Source organism: Vombatus ursinus, unplaced genomic scaffold, assembly GCF_900497805.2.
Source record: "Vombatus ursinus unplaced genomic scaffold, bare-nosed wombat genome assembly UNPS02007612.1, whole genome shotgun sequence".
Lineage (NCBI taxonomy): Eukaryota > Metazoa > Chordata > Mammalia > Diprotodontia > Vombatidae > Vombatus > Vombatus ursinus.
In genome coordinates, this window is record NW_020947390.1 from 13,057,592 (window position 1) to 13,079,808 (window position 22,217).

The 22,217-nt window shown below is 38.5% G+C and overlaps 2 protein-coding genes across 3 annotated transcripts in view; one reads left to right on the forward strand and one right to left on the reverse strand.

Moving 5' to 3' along the window:
• Positions 1 to 14,505, reverse strand: part of RDX (radixin) — a 101,874-nt gene extending 87,369 nt beyond the window's left edge. Inside the window, exon 1 of one of the 2 annotated variants that reach the window (XM_027849554.1) lies at positions 14,485 to 14,505. The gene's annotated coding sequence lies outside the window, so the exon portion shown is untranslated. Of the gene's footprint in view, positions 1 to 13,825; positions 13,890 to 14,484 lie in introns of those variants that run through there. The other variant, XM_027849553.1, reaches the window with a different exon arrangement.
• Positions 14,506 to 14,550: 45 nt separating this feature from the next.
• FDX1 (ferredoxin 1) overlaps positions 14,551 to 22,217 on the forward strand; it is a 159,908-nt gene continuing 152,241 nt past the window's right edge. The window contains exons 1-2 of the mRNA XM_027849533.1: positions 14,551 to 14,725; positions 16,043 to 16,167. Of these exons, the coding sequence (XP_027705334.1) occupies positions 14,551 to 14,725; positions 16,043 to 16,167 (300 nt within the window). The remainder of the gene's footprint in view (positions 14,726 to 16,042; positions 16,168 to 22,217) is intronic.

Sequence of the window (22,217 nt, forward strand, 5' to 3'; positions counted from 1 at the left end):
AGGGGATTTTGCTTGACTACTTAAAATTTGGGAAGAATTAGAAAATTAGATAGAAGGAAAAAATAAAAAGTAAATAAATGAAGCAAAACTCCAAAACAAGAGAAAAAGGTAATAAATGAGGGAGGGAAGAGGGGCTGAAGATGAGAAGATAGAAACAAGATTACTTTAAAGTAAATTAAGCAAAAGTAACTGAAGAGATGATGTCCTTACAGAGGAAGAGAAGGGGGAAAAAAATCTTAATTTGCCAAAAACAAAGAGGCAAATGGAGGAAAATATAAACCCAACACATAACTTTAAATATGTAATGGATTAAGTAATCCAACAAAATGAAAAATATTGATAACAGCTAATATTTATATAGCCTTTACTATGTACCAGGCACTGTGCTAAGTGCTTTACAACACTAGCTAAAGAAATCTTCCATTTCTGGGAATATCACTCCCCCCTCAAAAAAAAAATATACAAAATATTCCTGGAAGCACTGTTTATGATAGATTTTAACAACTAGATACAATCCCAAAGTCCAACATTGGGGGAGGGAAAGAGGAAACCGCTAAACAAACAATGGAATATTATATTGCTACTTTAAAATAGTGATTAGGAATTCTACATTAACAAGTGAATACACTGATATGAAATAACATTAAGAAAAACAATAAGGTAATATTGATATACTGATTACAACTTCATAAAAATTAATTTATTTATATTAAATATTGCTCACCCCTACTTGGAAAAAAACTACCTAGTTTCCTTTTTTTTTAAAGAATTATAACCATATTTTTTTTTTTGTGCCTCTAGTTCTGAAGCTAGGCATCTTTTCTCTGATTTTTTTTTTTTTTTTTTTAGAGTTCAGACAGAAGCTCAGCAATCATAAAGTACTGGTATTCTATGGTTGGTCCAAACCTGATGGTTTGAATTCAGTTACCACATCTATGTGCTCAAATGCCATTTCCTCAATTATCTTGGGTGTGAATGAGTATTCAAAACATCTTTAGAGGTGCTGTCTGAACAGATAATATCAAGTAAGGGGATCTTCCAATAGCTTTGAGAAGCTCTGTTGGTTGTTGTCTGGACTGAGTAGTCCTAATGGCCAGTTTATTTAGTGCTTTCAGTATTTTTGAATAATTACAATTTTAAAATTTGTTTCAGCTTGCATTTGATTGCTATATGTACCACTTACCTTAGCTATTTCACCAATCCCCCCTTCCCCCCCAAAAAAAGACATTGACAGAAGAGTTTGATCAACTATTTTATCTGGGAGAGCTCCAAAGAGAACACTCATACAGGAAAGTCATAAATGTGTTCAGAAATGGGGGGCGGAGGTTGTTTAATTTCAGAAGGCCAGCTTGGAGTAAAAAGAAACACAAGATATATTTGGGGATGAACAAAATCTTGATAGCAAAATTGGATAGTCTGATATCAATTATTGATAGCTCAATATAGGACTTGTATAGACAAAACATAATACCACCTCTTTCTTTACCTCACAGGTGGAAAGGGAATTGATACTGAAAGGTGTGCAAAGTATTTTTGCATAATGAGTCTGCTTCTCTCTACCCTCCCCCTTCCCCAGTGAACAAAGACTATGGTAAATCCACATAAGGTATTTTACATATTGAGAAAATGCTTTCCCTTTTTATGCTTTTATAACTCTAATTTATACTCTTTCAAAATGAGATATGATTGTGGACAATTCTAGCAGCTTATATTTTCCTGGTGCAACTGTCACCTCTGAATTCCCAATTTGATGCCTTCCTCCTCCATTTTTAGAGTGACATAGGAAAACTGTCAGTAGCTGAAGACAGCAATGGTTCTTAGGAATTTTTTTTTTTTAATTCAGAAAAGCTATCAACACAATTTGAGTGAATCATTCTTTACTTAGTGAAGGCATAAACCAAATTTGAGAGCTTTTATCTTTTTATTTGTATGGTACATTCCTAGAGTAGAGGGGAAGAACAAAGAGCATCTTATTTATCTTTTCAGTGAACATATGGCTTAAGTGGTATTTAGCTCTATTGAGAACTCTTATTGATAACTTGAAGCACAGGAGTTTAAGGAGCTTTCAATTTTAGTGGCAGAATTGGGATTTTAATCCAGTTTCCCCAATTGTGTAAATAATTTTATTCATTAAAAAGGCTTAACAATTGTAAATAAAAATCCTATTATGATATCTATATGTATATCTCTTTTTTCTTTTAAATTCATGACATTGTGGTATGGTGGACTAAACTGTGGACTTGGAGTCAGGAAAGGCCTGTCTAATCCCACTTCCAACATTTACTAACACTGAGTTTGTGGACAAATCACTTTGCCTTTCAGAGCCTTGGTTTCCTCATCCATAAAAGGGGGTAACAGTAGCTGAAGAACTTAACTCACAAGGTTGTTGTGTAAGCAAAATGAGATAATATATTTAAAGTGCTTTTCAAATGTTAAAATGTTATAAAAAGTCAATTATTAATAACCTTGAGGTTCTTAAATATTCTGCAGAAACACAGATTACTATTGTGGAATTATATAATGATAACAAATTATTTTAAATTTCCCCAAACTGATTTTTGTTAGGAATTTTAAGCAATTTTGCAAAAATAATAACCTAAGGAATAGTAAGCAACTTAATCTTTCTACTTAATTAGTTGTAATATTCTGGAGTGTTGTTATTTAAGGCACAATTTGTGGAGAGTGTTCACTAAGAACCTTCACAGCTGCATCAAAAAGACCATGCCAGTCTACCCTAATATGGAAGAATCCTTAGAGGTCACCTAATCTACTCCTGAATTTTTACAGATGAGAGCTGAGGCCCCAAAAGGCTGTGACTTACACAAAATCACACAAGTGAGAAAGGATTTGAACCCAGGTCCCCTGGTTCCAAAGCCAATTCCTTTTTTACTGTACCTTGCTGGCTCCAGTCCAAAACTTTGTTCCCAAGCTTCAATCCTGTACCACACCAAGACACCATGCTTTCTGGACTTCTTTACCTATGTGTCATCTCGTCATCTCCAACTTAAGATTTTTTTTTTAATTTAAAAAATTTCAGAACCTATAAATCAGTAATGATCTCATTTTCAGTTCACCCCCTTTAACTTAGCACTTGCTCTACTGAAACTACCCAAATTCACCACTGAATTGTTACTACAATCTCACCCACTTATACTTTCTCCATTCCAGTGATGCTCAATCCCGTGCTGCCTAAAAAGACCATTTCCTATCAATAATTTGCTAATTCCTCATGCCATCTACCTCAACCCTCCTCCTTCACTGTCCCACTCCAAATCTGCCTATTCCATCCACTGTGCCCTCCAGAACACTTGTTTTATAATTAGCAAACTTCCTTTCATCTTAAAATTTTCTCCATCATATGGCACTCCCTATTGCCACTTTAGACTCTCCATTGAGTGCCTAAACTAAGTAATCTCTTCTCCTTTAAAAGTTTACACAATTCTAATTTATCACCCAATTCAGATCCTGGTACTCAACTGACACCAATGTATTTTCTTCCCTTCCTCGATGAGTTTGATGTCCAACTCACAATTTTTGTCTCCTCACCATCTCCTGGCCTCCTACTATAGGACTTCAACATACATACCAATACCCCCACCAACCAATCACCCTGAGTTCCTGGTTCCTCAATCCACTCAGTTCCCATGGTCTACTCTCTACCTCAGCTACACACAGAAATTGGCATACTTGATTTTGCCATTATTCACAAGTGTTACAAAGTGTTTCATGGACAGGGAAGTCATGTTTGTAATCTGGGAAATTCCTTCATTTGATCATATCTTTTATCATTCCATATTTACCTGTGTCTTACAACCCCTAAGACTGTTCTTTGTCCTGATAGTGACCTTCATTTCCATCCAGCCCTTAGATTTGTTCCCCCAGGCCATCATCCTCCTACTAGATACGCTCTTCTTTCCCTATCTTGACCCCTTGGTGAACTAACTTGCCTCTATACTATCCTCCACCCTTAATTCATCAGTGTTATTCTCATCTTCCACTTTCACTACCCCACACATCCTATTCATTACTGATTCATGTTGTTTCTACCTTCATATCTCTCAAGTGTGTCCCTTTCTCTCCAATCACATAGCCTTCACCCTAGTCTAGGGTCCTCATTACCTCAAGCCCAGACTAGGATAATAGCTCTAACTGATGTCTCAAGGCTCTCCCAAGGGGAGGGGGAGGGGAAGTAGGGGGGAGAAGACGGAGAAGACAGAGAGACAGATTTCTTTTAAAATAGCCTTGAAGAGTAAATGTAACCCTTACATAAATGGCATGATATGAGCTAGATGTTCAGTACCATTAAGAAGTTTCAAAACTGGTTTAATGACTTTTAATGAAAATTAATGGATCCAAGTTACTCTGGAAGGAATTCTCTACTGGATTGCCTCAGGGATCTATCCTTGTTCAACATTTCTGTCAATACCTCTCCCTATCTCCACATTATGCCTTCCCCACTTGTGGCATTATCTCCATATCTTCCCTACTGGAACCTGGGACTCTGTCCCTAAGAAATACCCTGGACTCAAAATTTACTTTATCTTGTCTAGATCCAGGCCTTCACCTCACTTCCTAGCCATCTCCAAGCCACGCCACCAATCTTCATCACAAACCCCTCTCATCCGTCCCCTACCCTCCTTCAAGATTCTCACTCCTGTTCCTTGCACAAGACATTCCCTGGTTGTCTCCTATGCCTTGAACTATGTCTTTCTCATCTAAGCACCTTGGCTTCTTTCAAGTCTCAGACAAAAATCCTATAGTGCCTACCCTCTAAAATTATCTCCAAATTATCCCTGTATATCTTGTTTGTACTTAGTTGTTTGCATGTTGTCTCTATCATTAGATTGTGTTCAGGTAGCTTACAGAGACCGTCTTTGCCTTTCTTTGTATCCCCAGAGCTTAGAAGAGTGCCTGGAACATAGTAGGACCTTAATAAATTCTAGCTGACTTGACTAGGAAACAGCACTAAGATGATGAAAACTAAGGATCTAAGAGGTATAAGGAAAGAAAACGTGCTTTCTAGACATGAGGGACAGCCTGTGAAAAGGTAAAGAAGTAGGAAACTGAATGCCAAATTTGGTATACTTCAAGTTGATGAGTTTGGCTGGAACATATAGTGTGGAAAGGGACTTGGGAGGGGGGGAGTATGAAAATAGAGGCAAGAACTAGACTGTGAAGGACTTGCAAATACCAAGCCGAGGTGTCTGAATTTTCTCTGCAAGAAATAAGAAATTATAAAGATTCTCAAGCATGGAGGTAATATGGTCACATTTGTGTTTTAGGAAGATTCTTTTGGCAGCTGTGTGAAGGATAATATTTCAAAGAGAAGAAACTAGAAGCAAGGAGGCCAAGTAGGAGTCTATTTCAAAAAATGAGTAAGCATTATGTACTAGAATGGTGGTTGTGTGAGTAAAGAGAAAGATGGATGCAAGAGATGCTGAAGTGGTAAAATTGATAAGACAACCTTTGAATTAACATAAGGATTGATGAAGGTAAAGAATTAAGGTTGATCTAAGGCTGTTAATCTGGAAGACTTGGAATATTGGAGATGCCCTTCTTAACCGATCATATGAAGTCTGAGATAAGAAGCAATGTGTTATAGTGGATAGAGAGTGAACCTCAGAGTCAAAAAGACCTGAGTTCCCCAGATCTCTCACATACTGGTTGGGTGACTGGGAAAATCATTTGACCTCTCAGTGTTCCAATCAACTCAACTCTCTAATATTATAAGTAAGATGCACAAAAGAGGAAGGGGCGGATGAAGAAAGGGAAGGGGTGGAAGAAGAGGAAGGGGAACAAGAAGAGGAGGATAGGAAAAGAATCATTTGATCAGTCTATGGAACATTCAGATAGAGATGTTTGATACAGAATTGGTAATACAGGATGGGAGTTCAGGAGTCAGTCAATGAGTATTTATTAAGTGCTTACTATGTGAGAGGCACAGTGCTAAATAAAAAGAACACAAAGAAAGGCAAACCCAATTCCTGCCTTCAAGGAGCCCACATTCTAATGGAAATGACAACTGCATACACACAAGATACATGCAGAGTAAACTGAAGGCAATCTCACAGGAAGGCAGAGAGGAGGTATTCTCAAAGAGAATAGAGAGAGACTTGGGGGGAAGGGCACCATCCAGAAGGCTATAATAATCTAGGCATGAAGTGACGAAGACTTGAACCAAGGTGATCGAAGTATCAGAGGAAGGGGAGATATATGGAGAAATGTTATAACAGCAGAACTGACAGGACTTGACATTGGATAGGGGGGTGAGATTATGTATATAAAAGATGTTGGTCAGGATTAGATATATAGATTTGGGAGCGCTTTGCATAGCTGATAATTGACCCTCAAGAGATTATAAAGAAGAGAAGAAACCCAGGACAGAACTTTGAGGAATAGCCAGAATAAGAGGGTGAAACAAAGATGATGATTCAACAAAAGAGACAGAGAAGGAACAGTCAATTAAGAAGACAACCAGGAGAAAGTGGAAGATAGGCAGGAATAAGGGATGGTCAAAGGTGGCAACAATGGCAGAGAGATTTAAAAAAAAAACAAAAAAACGACAAGAACTGAGAAAAGCCATTGTTGTTGTAGTTTGTCCTTCATTAAGTTTAGTAATTAAAAGGATCTTGGAGATTAGATTCAGTCAAGTCATAAATTCAGAAGCCAGACTGCAAGGAACTAAGAAGTGAGGGAGTAGAAGTAATTAATCTAGAGCAGACCTGTACAACTTGGTAGTAGGTAAGGGTCAAAATTAAAATAGGCTAAACTTCTTTGGGCTGCAGATAAGTTAGACTAGAGCAAGCCTGTACAACCTGAAGCCCTTGGGTTCCTTGCAGCATGCCAAAGGATTTTTCGTGGCCTGGGAAAAATGTAAAGGATGTTTTCTGTAAGCAGGCAAGGGCCGCAGGTGTGCAGGCCTGGAATACAGACTGATGATGTTTGGTTGCTGAGGGCCACGTGACAAACAGGAGAGTGCACAGTGGCAACCCTACATTTTTCTGCAGGCCATGGGAAGAGGCTGTATGTTGTCCAGGCCTGATCTAGAGCCCATAGGAAAAGTGAGATTCAAATCAAGGAGAGTGACTGAAGGGAGACAGAAGGATATGGACACAAGTGGAGAATTGGTTGGCCTTAGCAAAGAAGCAACTCTTCATAATAGCCTGGTGCAAAGGACAACATGGGAGCATGACATCAAGGGTCCAGCCTTGAGATTCAGAATAGGGAAGAAGAAAACTGAAATAGATAACCTCTAGGTGACTCATCACTTCTTACAAGACACTTTTCTGGATTTCTCCATTTATTAGTGCCCCACTCCGAAACATTTTGTATTTATTTGTATATATCCTGTATTTACTTACCTGTGAACATCTATTCCCCCATAGAATATAAGCTCCTTGAGAGCAGGAACTGTTTTACTTTATGCTTGTATCCCTAGTGCCTGGCACTTAATGAATGGTTTTTTATTGAATGATTGAAAGCAAGTTCTCTAAACACTTTAGGTCTTCAAGTGAAGGTTAAAAGATATTTGCCAGTGAAGTTGTAGACAGAATTTTCATTTTAAGGATTGGACTAGATGTTCCCTGAGATAACTTCAAACTCTCACACTTTGATTCTATGATTTTCACTATGAATTTTTGATGAGTGCTATGTATCAAAGGCTAAGAACTTACCCCTTATATTGAAGTAAGGCTACGTCTGCCCTTCAAAGCTTCTTGCAAGAAAACAATAGTACATCTTTATATTCACTAACCTCTAACTGAAATTTAGCATTTCCTTCAACTATGAATGTAAACAACAAAACATTATTTTGAGAAGGGGTGCATAGGTTTCAGCAGATTCTCTCTCTCACACACTCACACACACACACATCTGTCTTCAGTTTTTCCACTTATAAACAAAAACTGTTTGGGGAAACTAAGGTCCCCTTCACTCTAAATATTACAACTATTCTATTTATAAGGAATATTATTCCCTATCTCAGTGTTATAAAAACATTATCTTAAACCTATCATAAATCCCATGATTCTCCTGAAAAGTTAATATAATACTATAGCACCTGCTCTTTAGATACAGTATCTAAAGCCATCTTCCAATATTCTTTGTTCTCTCAATTTTGAACAGTAGCAAAGAATTTAGCTTTCTTAAAGCAACAAATTATCTTTAAGATCACAAAACTTTTTACATCTGATATCTTAAATTTAAATTATACTGCTTCATACTTGTAAATAATTCATAAAATCATACAATTTTCAAGCTGGAAGAGGCCTTAGAGGTAATTTAATCCAATCCCATCATTTCCAAATGAGGAAACTTAGACCTAAAGAGGCCAAATGACCTGTTCAAGGTCCAGTGGCTAATTAGTGGCAATCAGGATTAGGAACCAAGTCTTTAAACTCTCAATTCTGTGCACTTTTCTACTATGTTTAACTGCCTCCTGTGAAAGGACCAATATCTACCAGTGCTTCTTCCACCACAAATATGAGCTAGGAAAAGGTAACAAAGCCAAGGACTTGAATGGACCTATGGATGGGTCAAGCTGTGCTGCCTTAAGAGCTTTCAGGGGGCCACTGGCCTTATTGAAGTTGCTTCCTGGTCACCTAAGGGCAAAAAAGGTACTACCCATGTGAGCTCAGGGCTGCTCCAATTTGGTGAATGTCTGAAAACCACAGAGTCACCATATCATGGACTGCTAACCAGACATGTTTACATAGAAATGAAGTACCACTGTATATTTGTTGCACATCCTTGCTATATCAGGACTAAGTAAACTTTTGCTAATTGTTCAATGACTTGTGAGTGTCTCATTTCATCCCATCAAATCTGAATTGGTTCAGGTTGGGGTAAGGGGAGGAAGGTCAGTCTCGCTCCTAACCCTCCAATATTAATATTTTTGATGTGTTGTTAAATGACCATTAATGTCAATAGCAAGATAGAGTTTCCTTATGTATGAATATATTTTAATAAGACTGAAACTATATTTGCTTCCTGATGAATATTGACTACACATGAAAAAATCAATACCTAGAACATGTAATTGTAGAATAAATAACATACTTAGCCCTGGAGTTCATTATTAAAAGGATTAATGAAATAAAATCATGTTTTAAATATTCTACATTTTCTTTCCAAGATTTCTTCCTATCTATAACTGCCAAAAATACTGAAAACGAAAGATATAAAATAACCCCTTAATACAACTATAAATAAATAACATATGATCAATAAGGCATAGTAGGGAGACATGATGTAATATCGAACCTGCTTTGGAGTCCAGAAGAAGTGGGTTCAGTTTCTGCCTCTGACACATACTAGCTATATGGCTACCCACAAGTCATTTAACTTCTCAGTGCTCCTGGCAAAAATTCTAAGACTACAAATTAGAAGAGCTGCTGATCTTCATAGTTGAAAGGAGTTAGCCCACACCATAATTTTACACGTCCTGACCAAAAGAGAAAGTGTGTATGTGAGAGAGGTGGGGGGGCCGACAGGAAGAGGAAGACAGAAGGCAGGGGAGAGTGGAGGGAAAAGAGGGGAAAAGGAGAGAAAGGGAGAGGAAAAGAAGGAGGGAAAGAGAAGAAGGGTGACAGAGGAAAGGAGAAGAGAGAGGGGGAGGGGGAAAGGATAAGAGGAAAGGCAGAAAGAGGAGAGAAAAGGAGGACAGAGGGAGGGGTGAAAAGGAAGAACAAAGAAGGGGAAAGGGGGAAAGAAAAAGGAGAGGAAAAAGAAAGGGAAGGGAGAATAAAGAGGAAGACAGGAAGAGACAGGGAAGAAGTAGTAATAGTACTTGTAGTAAATAAGAGGAGCAGCAGCTAGTATTTATATAGCACTTTATATATGTTACCTCATTTGATTCTTATAACAATTCGTGAGGAAGGTGCTATTACTGTTCTCACTTTACAGATGATGACTGAGGCACACACAGAACAGCTTTGTCCAGGGTTAGAGTTAATAAGTGTCTGAATCAGAATTTGAACTCATGTCTTCCTAACTTCAAGTCCCATGCTATATCTACTGCACCACCTAGCAGCCACTATAAAGGTAAGCTCGGATTTGTTTTTGTCCATCCTCCCCTTTTTTTCATCCCCAGTGCTTAGCAGAATGGCACATAATAAGTACTTAATAAATACTTGTTGATTTATTATTGATATAAAAAAATGAAATTGTAATCAAAGGATGTAAGATGCTTATTGAATTCATATTTAATGGCACAATCAATATGGTAATTTTAAGTTTATTTTTCCACCAGTTAAAGTCATCCGCACTATATTATCTTAATTCAATTTTGTATAAGGTTATTCCTTAAATAAAAAGCAAACCTGAAGATATGTATGGTTATTTAAAATGTACACCTAAATTTTCCCACATTAAGACCCAAAAATATCTATGTATTAGATTGCTCAGATTCTCCCCCAGGCATAAGTTGTAACAATTACTTGCACTTCTAGAGTGAGTTAAGGTTTATAATGTTACAGTAAAGAGTTGCTTATAATAGCACTCTTTGGTGTGCAAGTATAACACTGCAGTGATACACTAAAACAATGTTTCTTACAGTTCTTGATAGTAAATTTCAGAGGCAAGATTTTCAAGCAGCAAGATAACAGGGCCAAGTGGCCATTGTGAGGCTGACTAAAAGCGGTCATAAACACAGAAAAAATGATCCAGACAAGGGTTGGGGGGAAAGAGGGCTGAGAAGACACCAAAGATGTGATCTAACACTGGCTTGGAAGAATGCCAGGATTTGTAGAGGCTCCCAGCATGGTCCTCAACTGCTCAGTGAGGCCATAAGGTTCAAAATAGTCAATAGGAAAGGCTGGAAGACTGTCTTTTATCTCTTTTTTGCATCCCCAGCACTTAGCACAGTGCCTGGCACTTAGTAGGTGCTTAACAAATGTCTACTGACTGACATGATTAACTCTGCTGTAGTTCCAGAAAAAAATCTGAATCTCAGGAAAGTTGGTTCATAACAATCTATCCCCACATTACAACAGATGCAAAATAAGACCGACTATGTAAAGTCATCCTGTCTAGAGGAAGTAGGCCTTCTCAACTTTCAAAATTCACAAAGCAAAAACAGAATCACCTCAACTCTACATCACTCCACGAGAAACAATCTGTCAGCACAAACTAATTTTCCCAACCTTAGGCATAATTTGCCAATTTATAGTAATAATAAAGATTAGTTCACATTTTTAAATGACAGGAGTATGAAGAATAAGATTTCATAATTCCATAATTAAATTAAATATTTTATTAAAAAGAATTTCTGCTTGCAAAACTAAAATCAACAATAAAGTAATTGTTCAAGAACAATGATAACCTGAAAATAATGGCTACAAACATGAATAAAGGATAAATCACAATGCCAGCATGACAAAGACTAATTAATATATTTGATTAAGTCCAACTTTCTCCTAATTGAGTTTGGGAAAGCAAAAGCAACAAGAAACGACCCTCTCTTCTTATTTCTAATTCCCTTGAGAGTCAGAGGTTAGATCAATAAAGTTTATTAAATTCCACCTACAGGAGGAATAACCATCTTTAAAACTCATTTCACCTCACCCCCCAAAACATCTTAAAATGAGAACCATTCCATTCTAAGTTATTTCCAAAGTAAATTCCCCATAGGCATTTTCTCCCACACTTTATAAAATCTTCTAAATTAAACTTAATTTTGCAATTTTAAAATGACATGTTTCTGCCCCTTTCTCCTAAAAGAGTAAGGGATTAATGTGTATTTAAATCTATGTATCTTAAAAGTTACATGTGTTTTTTGTATGTTATTTTCCCTTAACTAATAAAGAGGCTCATCATTAGCTGAAAATAGCCCCAGCAACTCCTAAAGACCAAAGTCAGGAGAAGAACTACAATCAAGATCTCACCACCCCTACTGCCCCAATCACAGTTCCATGAAATATGGAAATGCTAATAATAATTCAACAAGTGCCTACTATCTAACTCAACACTGTCTTAACCACTGATAAACAGAAGCTTTTGAAGTTGAAAAGGATCTTAACTCAATCACACAGCACACTAAGAAAATCATATACAATGCAATCTTCCCAAAAGAGTATATATTTTCAGCTAACTAAAAATAAAGATAAACTCTCCTTTACATCATAAATATCCCATGACTAAAACATGCTGATACAAAGCAAGAGAATCCTGAATTTTTTAAAAAGTGCTTTCAACATTTTTTTTTCTTTTCCTCAACCTTATGTTCTGTTTTTACCCAAATGGCTAAGAGCATTATTTATCTAGTGTTCCACACAGAACAATTGTTCATTCAGAGCTCTGCCCATTGTGCAAACCAGTATTTAGTATTTCTAATGTGTGGACTCTGTAAACAATAAAAGGCAATGGCCATTTATCAATAAGTACCTTTTTTTAATGCCATCACATCATGCCAGTATTGAAGCCAGGGGATTATTACAATGCCCTTCATTAAGATTTACTTTGCAAAATTTATACTTCAAACGGTTCTGGAAAAGTTGACATTTAACAAACCATCCTAACTTTAAAACAAACTAAACGTTTAATAAGTTTTTAAAAAATTCTCCATTTGAAGGTTGTAGTCAAAATTAACTTTAGAGACATAATAAACGTTTGGTTCACCTTCAAAGCTGATTTTGCAAAGTATGGAACTCACAAAGATTAGAAAAATCTGCATAACCTGTAATTACAACAGATGACACTGATACGAAATACCTAATATGACGCTTACAAGTCGCAAAACTCTAAAGCCATTTGAAGCAGCAGCAGGTAAGGATCGCATAAGAGGGAGAGTGAAGCTAGAACGGCCCCCGGGCCAAGGCACCTCTCCTCTGCTTACCACAATATGCTGCAGCCTGCAATCTCCAAGTGGCAGTAGCGGCGCTACTGCAGTTATGGGGGAGGTGGCGGCAGGGGAAGGGCGGGGGCGAGGGGAGTGAAGGGGTGAAGAGAGAGGTGGAGCTCAGAAGAATTGTGCTGTGACCAAAAAAAAGTGGTGTAAAAGCAACATCCTTTGCCCAACTAGGACCTTAGCTAAGCACACCTAATAACAGCGCACCTCCTTAACAATCCTGGAAGCTGAAAGAGAAAAATTCTACGTAATTCCTATTCTATCTTTAAGAATTCAATCCATGTCTCTATTAATATGAGTGTTCTTAAAGTGCTCTACAGATGGGAAAAGTAGGGAGCCAATAAAATCCCAAATCAATTAGAGCCAGCTGAAAGTGAGAGAGTGAGAGAGAGAGAGAGAGAGAGAGAGAGAGAGAGAGAGAGAGACTGAGTGTGTGTGTGTGTGTGTGTGTGTGTAGTGGGGGGGGCAAGGGAATTGAAGAAGAGAAACGAGGAATTAGAAAGAGAAATAATACTGTGGCAAGCAAGGAAGAGAAAGGTCAAACAAACCACATTTTAGAATAATGAAAAATAAATTCGCAGCTTAGAATGACGTCGGTATTTTTTTAACTAACCGCTCAGTGTATGTGCGTACACACGTACATATCTAATGCGTGCCCCACACGTTTGCATGCTATATATTACATATATGGGGCGAGGAGGGAGAGGGGACAGAAAAGCTCAGTACTAGTCCCCTTACCCGCAGCCACACTCAAACTTCCCCTCCTTGCTGCCCGCCGCCAGCAGAGTCTCGGGCCCCGAAGTCCCCCTCTCCTCACGCTGTCCCCGGACTTTGCTCCCTGCTGAACCGTTAGGTTGAGGTCAGTCTCCCGAAGGTCCCCTCCCCGGACTACCGCCCCGGCAGAACTGCGGACCTGGGCCGCCCTCGAGAGCCCGCGGCGCTCCGCCGCCCCTCCCCCCACAGGCTGGCCGCTCCGCTCACCTGGTGCGCGCGGCGGCCCCGGAGGCGCGAGGGGAGCGGGAGGCGCGAGGGAGTGAGAGCCGGCGGAGCGCTGCCCGCGCTTCTCCGGCAGGGCTCGGAGCGAAGCTCCGTTGGCTAGACACAGACCCCCTCCTCCGTCTGGGGCCGGGGGACCGGCGGGGCTTGGGAAGGGATTGTCACCAACTTCGTTTTCCCCTCCCCCTTCGCCGCTTTCTGGGGGGAGGGAAGCCCAGGAAAGTCGAAGCTGGACGAGGGAGTTGCCGGTTTCGTCCCCTGCCCGCCGATGAGGGACTGAGCCACCAGAGCCCGGAGAGGGCAGTGGTCCTGGGTTTGAAATGAGTGCTGTGCTGCCGGAGAGGAGACGCTCCGCCGCCGCCACCGCAGACAGCTCCGCAATATGGCCGCCCGGCGGCTCCTCGGGGGGGGAAAAGGCGGGGCTGCCCCGCGCCGCCCCCCTCCTCCCGCCGGCCCGCGGCAGCGCGCTACGGTCTGTGCACCGTGGCCGCCGCCTCCGCCGCCTCCACGGCCTCCGCCTCGGGAGCCGCCCCCACACGCGGCGGCGTCCTGTCCCTCCCCTGCCCTCGGTGCCCCCCACCCCCACCCCGCGGCCCCAAAGCCTGTCCTCTTCCCAGTCCTCCCGCCCTTCTCCCGGATGTTACCCCTTTCCCTGTGAGGGGACCTATGTGGAATCATTCTCTGGGGGAAACTGGGGGGAGACTCCCGGGATGTCCCGAGGAGCAGGAGCCCCCCCAGCTGCTGTTCCTGTCCTCCTCGGGGGCGAGGCGGCGAAGAGTCCCTCCAGAAGTGCCGGGGCTCAGCCCCCGGACGAGCCGAGCGGGCGCCGCGAGGCTCTCCTCCCCGAGGAGAGAAAACTTTCAACTCCCTTCGACCCTTCCCAAAGCTCGATTAAGGAAATTTCCTTCCCAGCTGATAACTGATTCTTCTTCCCGGGAAGAGACAAACCAAAGCAAGCGTTTTACTTGGTGGGTTGTCGTCCGGCAAAGGCACACATACTTCAATGGTTGTGAGGCTTTTGAGACAAAACTAAGTTTTGTCTTACTTTGGTGAGTTTAAACAATTGAGAAAAGCTGTGGAGGCAGGCCCAGTTCAGCAAATTTTAACATGGATGACTTTTTTTTTTTTTAATCAAGATAACAGCACGCGTTTACTGAGTATTTACAATGTACAATATACACTGAAGAATGATAGAAAGGAAGGCATTGTCTGACCAGTTAAATTCAATAAATGTTTATTAAGGGCCTACTATGGACAAGACACAAGTAGTTTACAGTAAAGAACAATGATGATTCAAACTCTAACAAACTGGCATTGTGTGAGACTTGTGCTCCCTAGGAAACGTTTGAAAATTGCCTCCCTTGTGTGTTGATGTCCACTAGAGGCACATGTGACTATTACCCAGTGTATACCTATCAACCATTAAGAATGGAATTTTCTGGAATTAAAAAATGTGCCTTTCTAAAAAAAAAAAAAAACACCTAAATTATATCCACCCCCATCTGTTGCACACTGGGTGGCTGCCTACCTTGCCTTTCCCTAGTCCTCAACTCTAGTTCTAGAGATGAATATTCTATAGGAAAACAATAAGGAATTGAAGGAATGTGTAAGCACAAGTGCAGCAAGCCTAATTAATCCTATACCTGGGAAGGACCTCACAGATCATCTGGTCCAAACCCTTCATTTTAGAGATGATGAAATCAAAGCCCTGAGAGATTATATCTTGCCCATGACCTCAAGAGTTAGTGATTAGAGTCAGTGCTAGAGCCTTAAGCTTTACTGATTCCCTATCCAGGATCTTTCTGCTGTCATACTTTCAAATATGTATATGTAAGATTAGGTGTCTAACTGTAATAACTATAGAATATAAGACTGGCCAACTTCTCTATATGCATGTCCTAATTAGGAATTCTTTTATGAGACTGAAATTATATCTCATGATCATGACCAATGCTCTTATTATTCATTAATTTCCATCTTTTTGTGTGTGTGATATGGTAGAAATGGCACTGAACTTGGAATTGGAAAACATGCTTTTGGGTCCATATTCTGCAATTTATTAACTGTGACTGTGACCAGTGGTGACTAGTCAGTACATATTTGTAGCAGAAATATGATCTTCTTTGCATTCTGATAATAGTGTACTTATATGAGACTTCTATGGTTTGTGGTCATTAGCCTTTTTCTCACCAAGGGGAACAGTTGCCCAGTGTTACATTTTTCATCAAGCTTTCCCTGAGATATTCTCTTTGGATGTGGATGATGGGATCTTCTGTTATGTCGCTTTTATCACCCATCCATATGAAGATATTTTAGAAAGCATACTTGTAAGTTCTCTCCCTTTGAAATCAGATTTTTTCTCAAATAGTCGTATTGGATCTAATAGCTCATATCAAATGTACTGCTTTATGTTTTTGAGTCTAATCAGAAGTCTTTGAAACTGCACCTGCCCAGTGTTTATTTGGAATATGGATAGATGACATCATCCATCTGCCTTCACTGTTCCCTTCAAAGCCAGATCTCAACATGCAGCATGAATTTGGAAGAATTCTATGATTTATGCTGGTGAATATTAAGGAATTGCACATAAGCATGCTGTCAATTCTTTGTAAAGCCAAATCATTTTCTCTAGCATTTACAAAATTTCTATTACTGTGACATTAGATTCCTGTTTTCAAACTACATATGAAATTGAATACTTGTCCTTTGAGACTATTCATTAGTTTTCCTAATTTTTCGAATTTAATCACCAGCCACTACCATAATGTCTCTATAACATATCCTATTTAAGATTCAAATGGATCCTCACCGATGGATAAGGCAACTTTCCTGAGAAGGATCCTAACTTGCCATAGGGAAAGTCCTTGCTCTGGCTTGTATCCAGCTTGCTCTCTACTTCCAGAAGTCAACTTTCTCTCATACATGCATTTCAAGCATCTTCAGAGATTCTCTCATACATGCATTTCAAGCATCTTCAGAGATTCCTTTTTTAGGAAAGTCTTAATTATCACCTCAGTATATTTGACCTTTATAGTGGGTGGTCTAGTGACCAGTTTCCGGGTATTCTCCACCACCATTATTCTTTTCAGAGACTCTAAAATGAACCACTGATCCAGGTAACATATACTACTGCCTGCCTCTCCAAGTCTTCACCCAAATCATTCATTAATGCCTCCCAAAGCTTTGTCTTTGGTGTAAATAGGCATACTTGGTTTCAAAAGTCCTTTAAAGGTGATTAAATTCAATTATGTGTTTCACATAAACTTCTTAAACATTTAGCACTGATAGTTCTCATTTTAGCTTAAATCTCATTCTCAAAGTGTACTGCAAATATCAATGCTTAAACAAGCAACCATGCAAATCTGTAGCCATGGCATAAATTTAGGATATTAGTACAATTAAAGTTTCAATTAGACAATATGAATTGATGGCAAACTATGTAATTTTTATATAAAATTTGAAGATTTGGATAAATTAAAGGTAGAATGAAACAGTACTTCCTTTCAAGAGGGGATTTCCAACAGGAAAACAAACCAAGAAAGGGGGATGGGAGGAGAGAGAGAGGAACCTTTCTCAAAAGAATCACAAAATTTTCTTTAAAATAAAAATTTAGAGGAAATACATAGAATTATAGCTATATCCACATGAATAGATTTGAAAAAAAAAACCCACACACTGGGTGATAATAATTGCAGATTAGCCCTCATATTTAACCACCAGGGGGACACTGCTAACTTGTCACCTGATGTTATTCATTGAAGTGGGGGAAGTGTTGACAATCACCCTTGCTAATTAAGAGCTATGCTCAACACCAGAAAGAATTCTGGAAAAACTCTGAATTCTCTATAATTCTTTCAAAGCAAGTTACCTCTGTTTTGTAGCTCTACCTCTTTTCTAGTTAAGTCAAGGATTGAGGTCTGTGTGTATTTATCTAATTAGTATTTTGGCTCAACTCCATCCCCTAATAATTTCCACCCTCTTTTCTTTCCTGCTATATTTTAATCAGGTGAGTATAGCACAATGGAGTCAATCACAGAAACATAATACTTTAATCATTACTATGGAAACAAAAAGAATATAACCAAATACATCAAAAGGCCATGTTGAGATGTAGCGTGGCATAATGGATAAGGAAGACACGGTTCAAATTTTGTCTCAGCCATTCACTAGCTCTGTGGTCCTCGACAAGTTACATAACTCCTCTGTACTTCAATTTCCTAATTAGCAAAATGAAGGGATTGGCCTCTAAGGTCCCTTCAAATTATAAATCCATAATCCTGTGAAAATAGCCTGCTATGTACCAGATTCAGGCTCTGCCCAAACCCAGAGTGTCCTTCTGTATTCTGTAGGCATTCCCCCAAACACAGAAGTTCTAGGAATATAGTTCAGGTCTAAGACTCAGACATCTCCATTGGCCACTAAGAGGTAAATTGGGCAAACTTCACAAATGTTTGCATTTGAAGGATGAAGACACCTGCAAGGTTGTAAACTAGAGTTGCAGAAAGGTGATAATGCCTTCAACAGAAAAGAGGAACTTTGGACAGAATTTAGGGAAGAAGATAATGAATTCTGTTTTAGATAAATTAAGTTTGATCTTCCCAATAGAACCACAAGATGTCCAGGGCGCTGGTGAGGTGGGACTAGCATTTAGGAGAAAGATAAAAGGTTTGGATGGACAGATATAAATATTATCTGCCTCACAAAAATTGTCAAAGCCATGGGAACCAAGGAGGTCACCAAGAATAGATTTCTAATAAGCTTGGGAAGAATAGGTTCCATGGGATTTGAGGTTAGAAGCCAGATTAGAAGTTGAAAAGTGAGTGGATGAGAGGAAGTGTAAGCAATGATTGTAGAGAACTTTGTCTAGAGTTTGATTGTGAAAGAGAGCTGAAAAATATCAGGAAATATTAGGATAAAGTGAAGACTTTTTTTTTTTGATGGATGAGGAGACCTGCAAATGCTTGTAGGCAGTAGGGAAGAAGTCAATGTATAAAGATTAAAGTTCAGAAATAGAGGGAATAATCAAAGGTACCTTTTGACACAGTAATCCCCCACTCCTAAGTACATATCAGTTGCAAGGAGATCAAAGACAGCTAGGTGGTGAAGTGTATAGAGAGCAGGGCCTGAAGTCAGGAAGATTCATCTTCATTGTTCAAATCCAGCATTAGACACATACTAACTATATGACCTGGGCAAGTCACTTAACCCTGTTTGCCTCATCTGTAAAATGAGCTGGAGAAGGAAAGAGCAAACCATTCCAGTATCTTTGCCAAGAAAACCCCAAATATGTTTTAGTCCAACAAAGAGTTGGACATGACTGAGTAATGGCAACAACAAAGATAGAAAGAACAGTCTCATATGTACCTTAATATCACAACTAAGACCTTTTATAGTAACAAAAAATAAAAACAGCCCTGGAAAGTGGGTGCCCATCAATTGGGTAAAGTCTGAACAAATTGTGGTATATGAATTCATTGAAAAAAATAAGAAAAATTCAGAGGAACATGAGAAAACAGATAACATAGACACACAGTCAAAAAGCATTTATTACCACTTACTTTTTGCCAGGAACTATGAATTCATGTAGTAATGAAAGAAGATACAGGAGGAAAATATACAAAATGACTAAAGTAATGTAAATGAAAATAACACTTAAAGACAGTTGATTGTAGATTAAATACAAGGACCAACCTTGATTCCAGAGGATAGATGATGAAACACTCTCTGCTCTGTGTAAAAATGTAGATCAGAATGTTTCATAAAGTGCCTGTCCATTTAACTGTTTTTCTTTGTTACGATGGAGGTGTCTACAGGGCTACGTGTGGACTATAGTCAGAAAATGATTATGGTATAAAAAAACAATGGCACTAATACAACTTTGGAAAAGGGGAAAGAAAAACAGAGATAATCCATCAAACAGCTATTTCCATTTTTGTAGCCCAAAGAGATAACACTAGTACTCCAACAAGATAGATGCAACTCTCAAATAGTTGAATTTCCTTGTTTCCAATTGCTTCTTTTGAAAATGCAGCTTATTAGTGACCAGAGATCTTAAGAGGAATCTCAGCTACTATAATGTACTAAGAACATTCTTTTCCTTCTAAAATTTTACTCATTACTACTTTTTAAATACTCAAACAAACCCAAAAAGTGTATGAGATACAAATAGAAAGTACTTTTCTAATGGAAATGAAGACTTCCTAAAATTATTATTAAAATTATGTATTTAAAGTATTTAGCTCAACATAAAAAGAATGAGAACATGCAGATTGCTTTGGTATTAGCCAATAGAACAGGGACAAATAATATTCTGTTAACAAATAGCATTTTTTTAACCACATACCCTTCATGTTATCTTATCAGTTACCTAGGTACATAATTTATAATATGTAATCTCTTTTGTATGCATAGTAAAGCAAATTTAATTGGTGATATAAAGCTATAAATTTTCATTGTAGTTGATGGAAATATAACATAGTAGACAGGGAGTAAGGAAATCTCAGCTTTGTTTCTATATTATTCCCCAGCTATCAAAGATCTAATTACTTAAGTGTTATTCTTCACATGTTCATAGATAAGGAGTAAATTGATCTTCAACATTGTTACTTAACTTACCCTGTTTATAAGTTAGCTCACAACATAGAGCAATAAAATTTCAGTGGAGTCAATATGCCTGGTGGAAAGAACTAAATGGGAAGTCCAAAGGGCTAGCATTCATTCCTGGTTTCACCAAGTTACTAAGTGACATTATACAGTTAACTTATATTCTGATTCATTCTCAATAGCAATCTGATGGTGGAGAGTATTGCAGCATCTGTATCTATCTCAGACTGATACGAAGGGATTTAATTGTTTAAAAATGCTTAAAGCCCATTGCCTCAGTTCAAAATGGGCACAGAATTAATAAATGCATTGTTTTGCTTTCACTTTTATCACAGACATTTTATCACAGATTTTTTTTTAGCATTTTCCTATATTTCTTCAAAGTCAAATAACTAGCATTAGTGTATAATGAAATATTTCTTAGATTATCTTTGTTTTGTTTTTTTTTAAATCCAGATGATACTAAGCAAAAATAATTAAAGAAAATATATGTTTAAGCCAGGGACTACAGTTACTTTTGGGAAATTTTGTAATGTTCCAGTTCAATAGTTTTAGAAAACATGTGGATTTCATTGTGATTTAAGATAGTTTGTTAGATTTTTAAAATACAATACAATAAAACTTTGGGTAAGTTCACAAATTAGTATATTTTGCTCTGATTTTTAGTTTAAAGTTCAACTTAGTTCAAATTCCTCATTTAAACAGTGTTGCAAATGGTCACTCTCTCCAGAGTAAATAGATATTGTCAGGATTAATTTTATTTTACTATCTTTGTGCCTCCCTGGGAAAGAATTATTGGTAAAGTATTTGTGAAATTTGTGTTTTTATATGGCTAGTATAACACTTCAAATTAGATGAAATTATTCAATTTCACCCAACAATATGTGTTTATCAAATGCCTACTATGTACCAATCACTATGCACAGTCACTGGGCATACAAAAACAAAAGTCCCTGCCCTCAAGGGACATTCATTCTTTAAATGGTAGTCACTAAGCAGCTGACTCCACAAATGCTTTGGAAGTCAGTATGGCACAATATAAAGAGTAATGTATGTGTAGTCAGAGGACCTGAGTTCTAATCCTGGATTTGCCATTTATTTCCAATGCAACCTTGGGAAAGGAACTTAAATTTTCAACTTAATTTTTTTATCTGCAAAAATCCCCAAATTGGATTAGATGACTTCTAAGTTCTAAAGATATTATTCCTTCATATTAGACCTGTGCCCTCACTCCAGAAATTAATATATTTTGTATTTACTCATGTGTGTACATGTTGTTTCCCTGTAAAAGAATGTAAGCTACCTGAGGGAAGGGACTGTTTCATTTTGCTTTTGTAAACCTAGTGCCTAGCATAATTCCTGGCAAATAATTGGTATTTTAAAATGCTCGTTAAATTTAATGGACTTGAGGGGAACTGCTATTCTAGTTTTATTCTGACCAATAGGGAGTAATTGGTGACTGAAATAGAAATGATGCGTACTTTGGGAGGAAGTAACCACTCCATGAAGAATTTGTCATGGGGTGGAGCCAAGATGGCGGAGTAAAACCAGTGACTTACTTGAGCTCTCCCCCAAACCCCTCCAAATACCTGTAAAAAATGGCTCTAAACAAATTCTAAAGCAGCAGAACCCACAAAAAAAAAAGCAGAATGATACAAATTTTCAGCCCAAGATAACCTGGATGATTGATTGGAAAGGTTTATCGCACCAGGCTGGGAGAGGAGCACAGCACTTAGAAGGTCAGTAGGAAAGGTCTGTTGGACCTTGGTGAGAG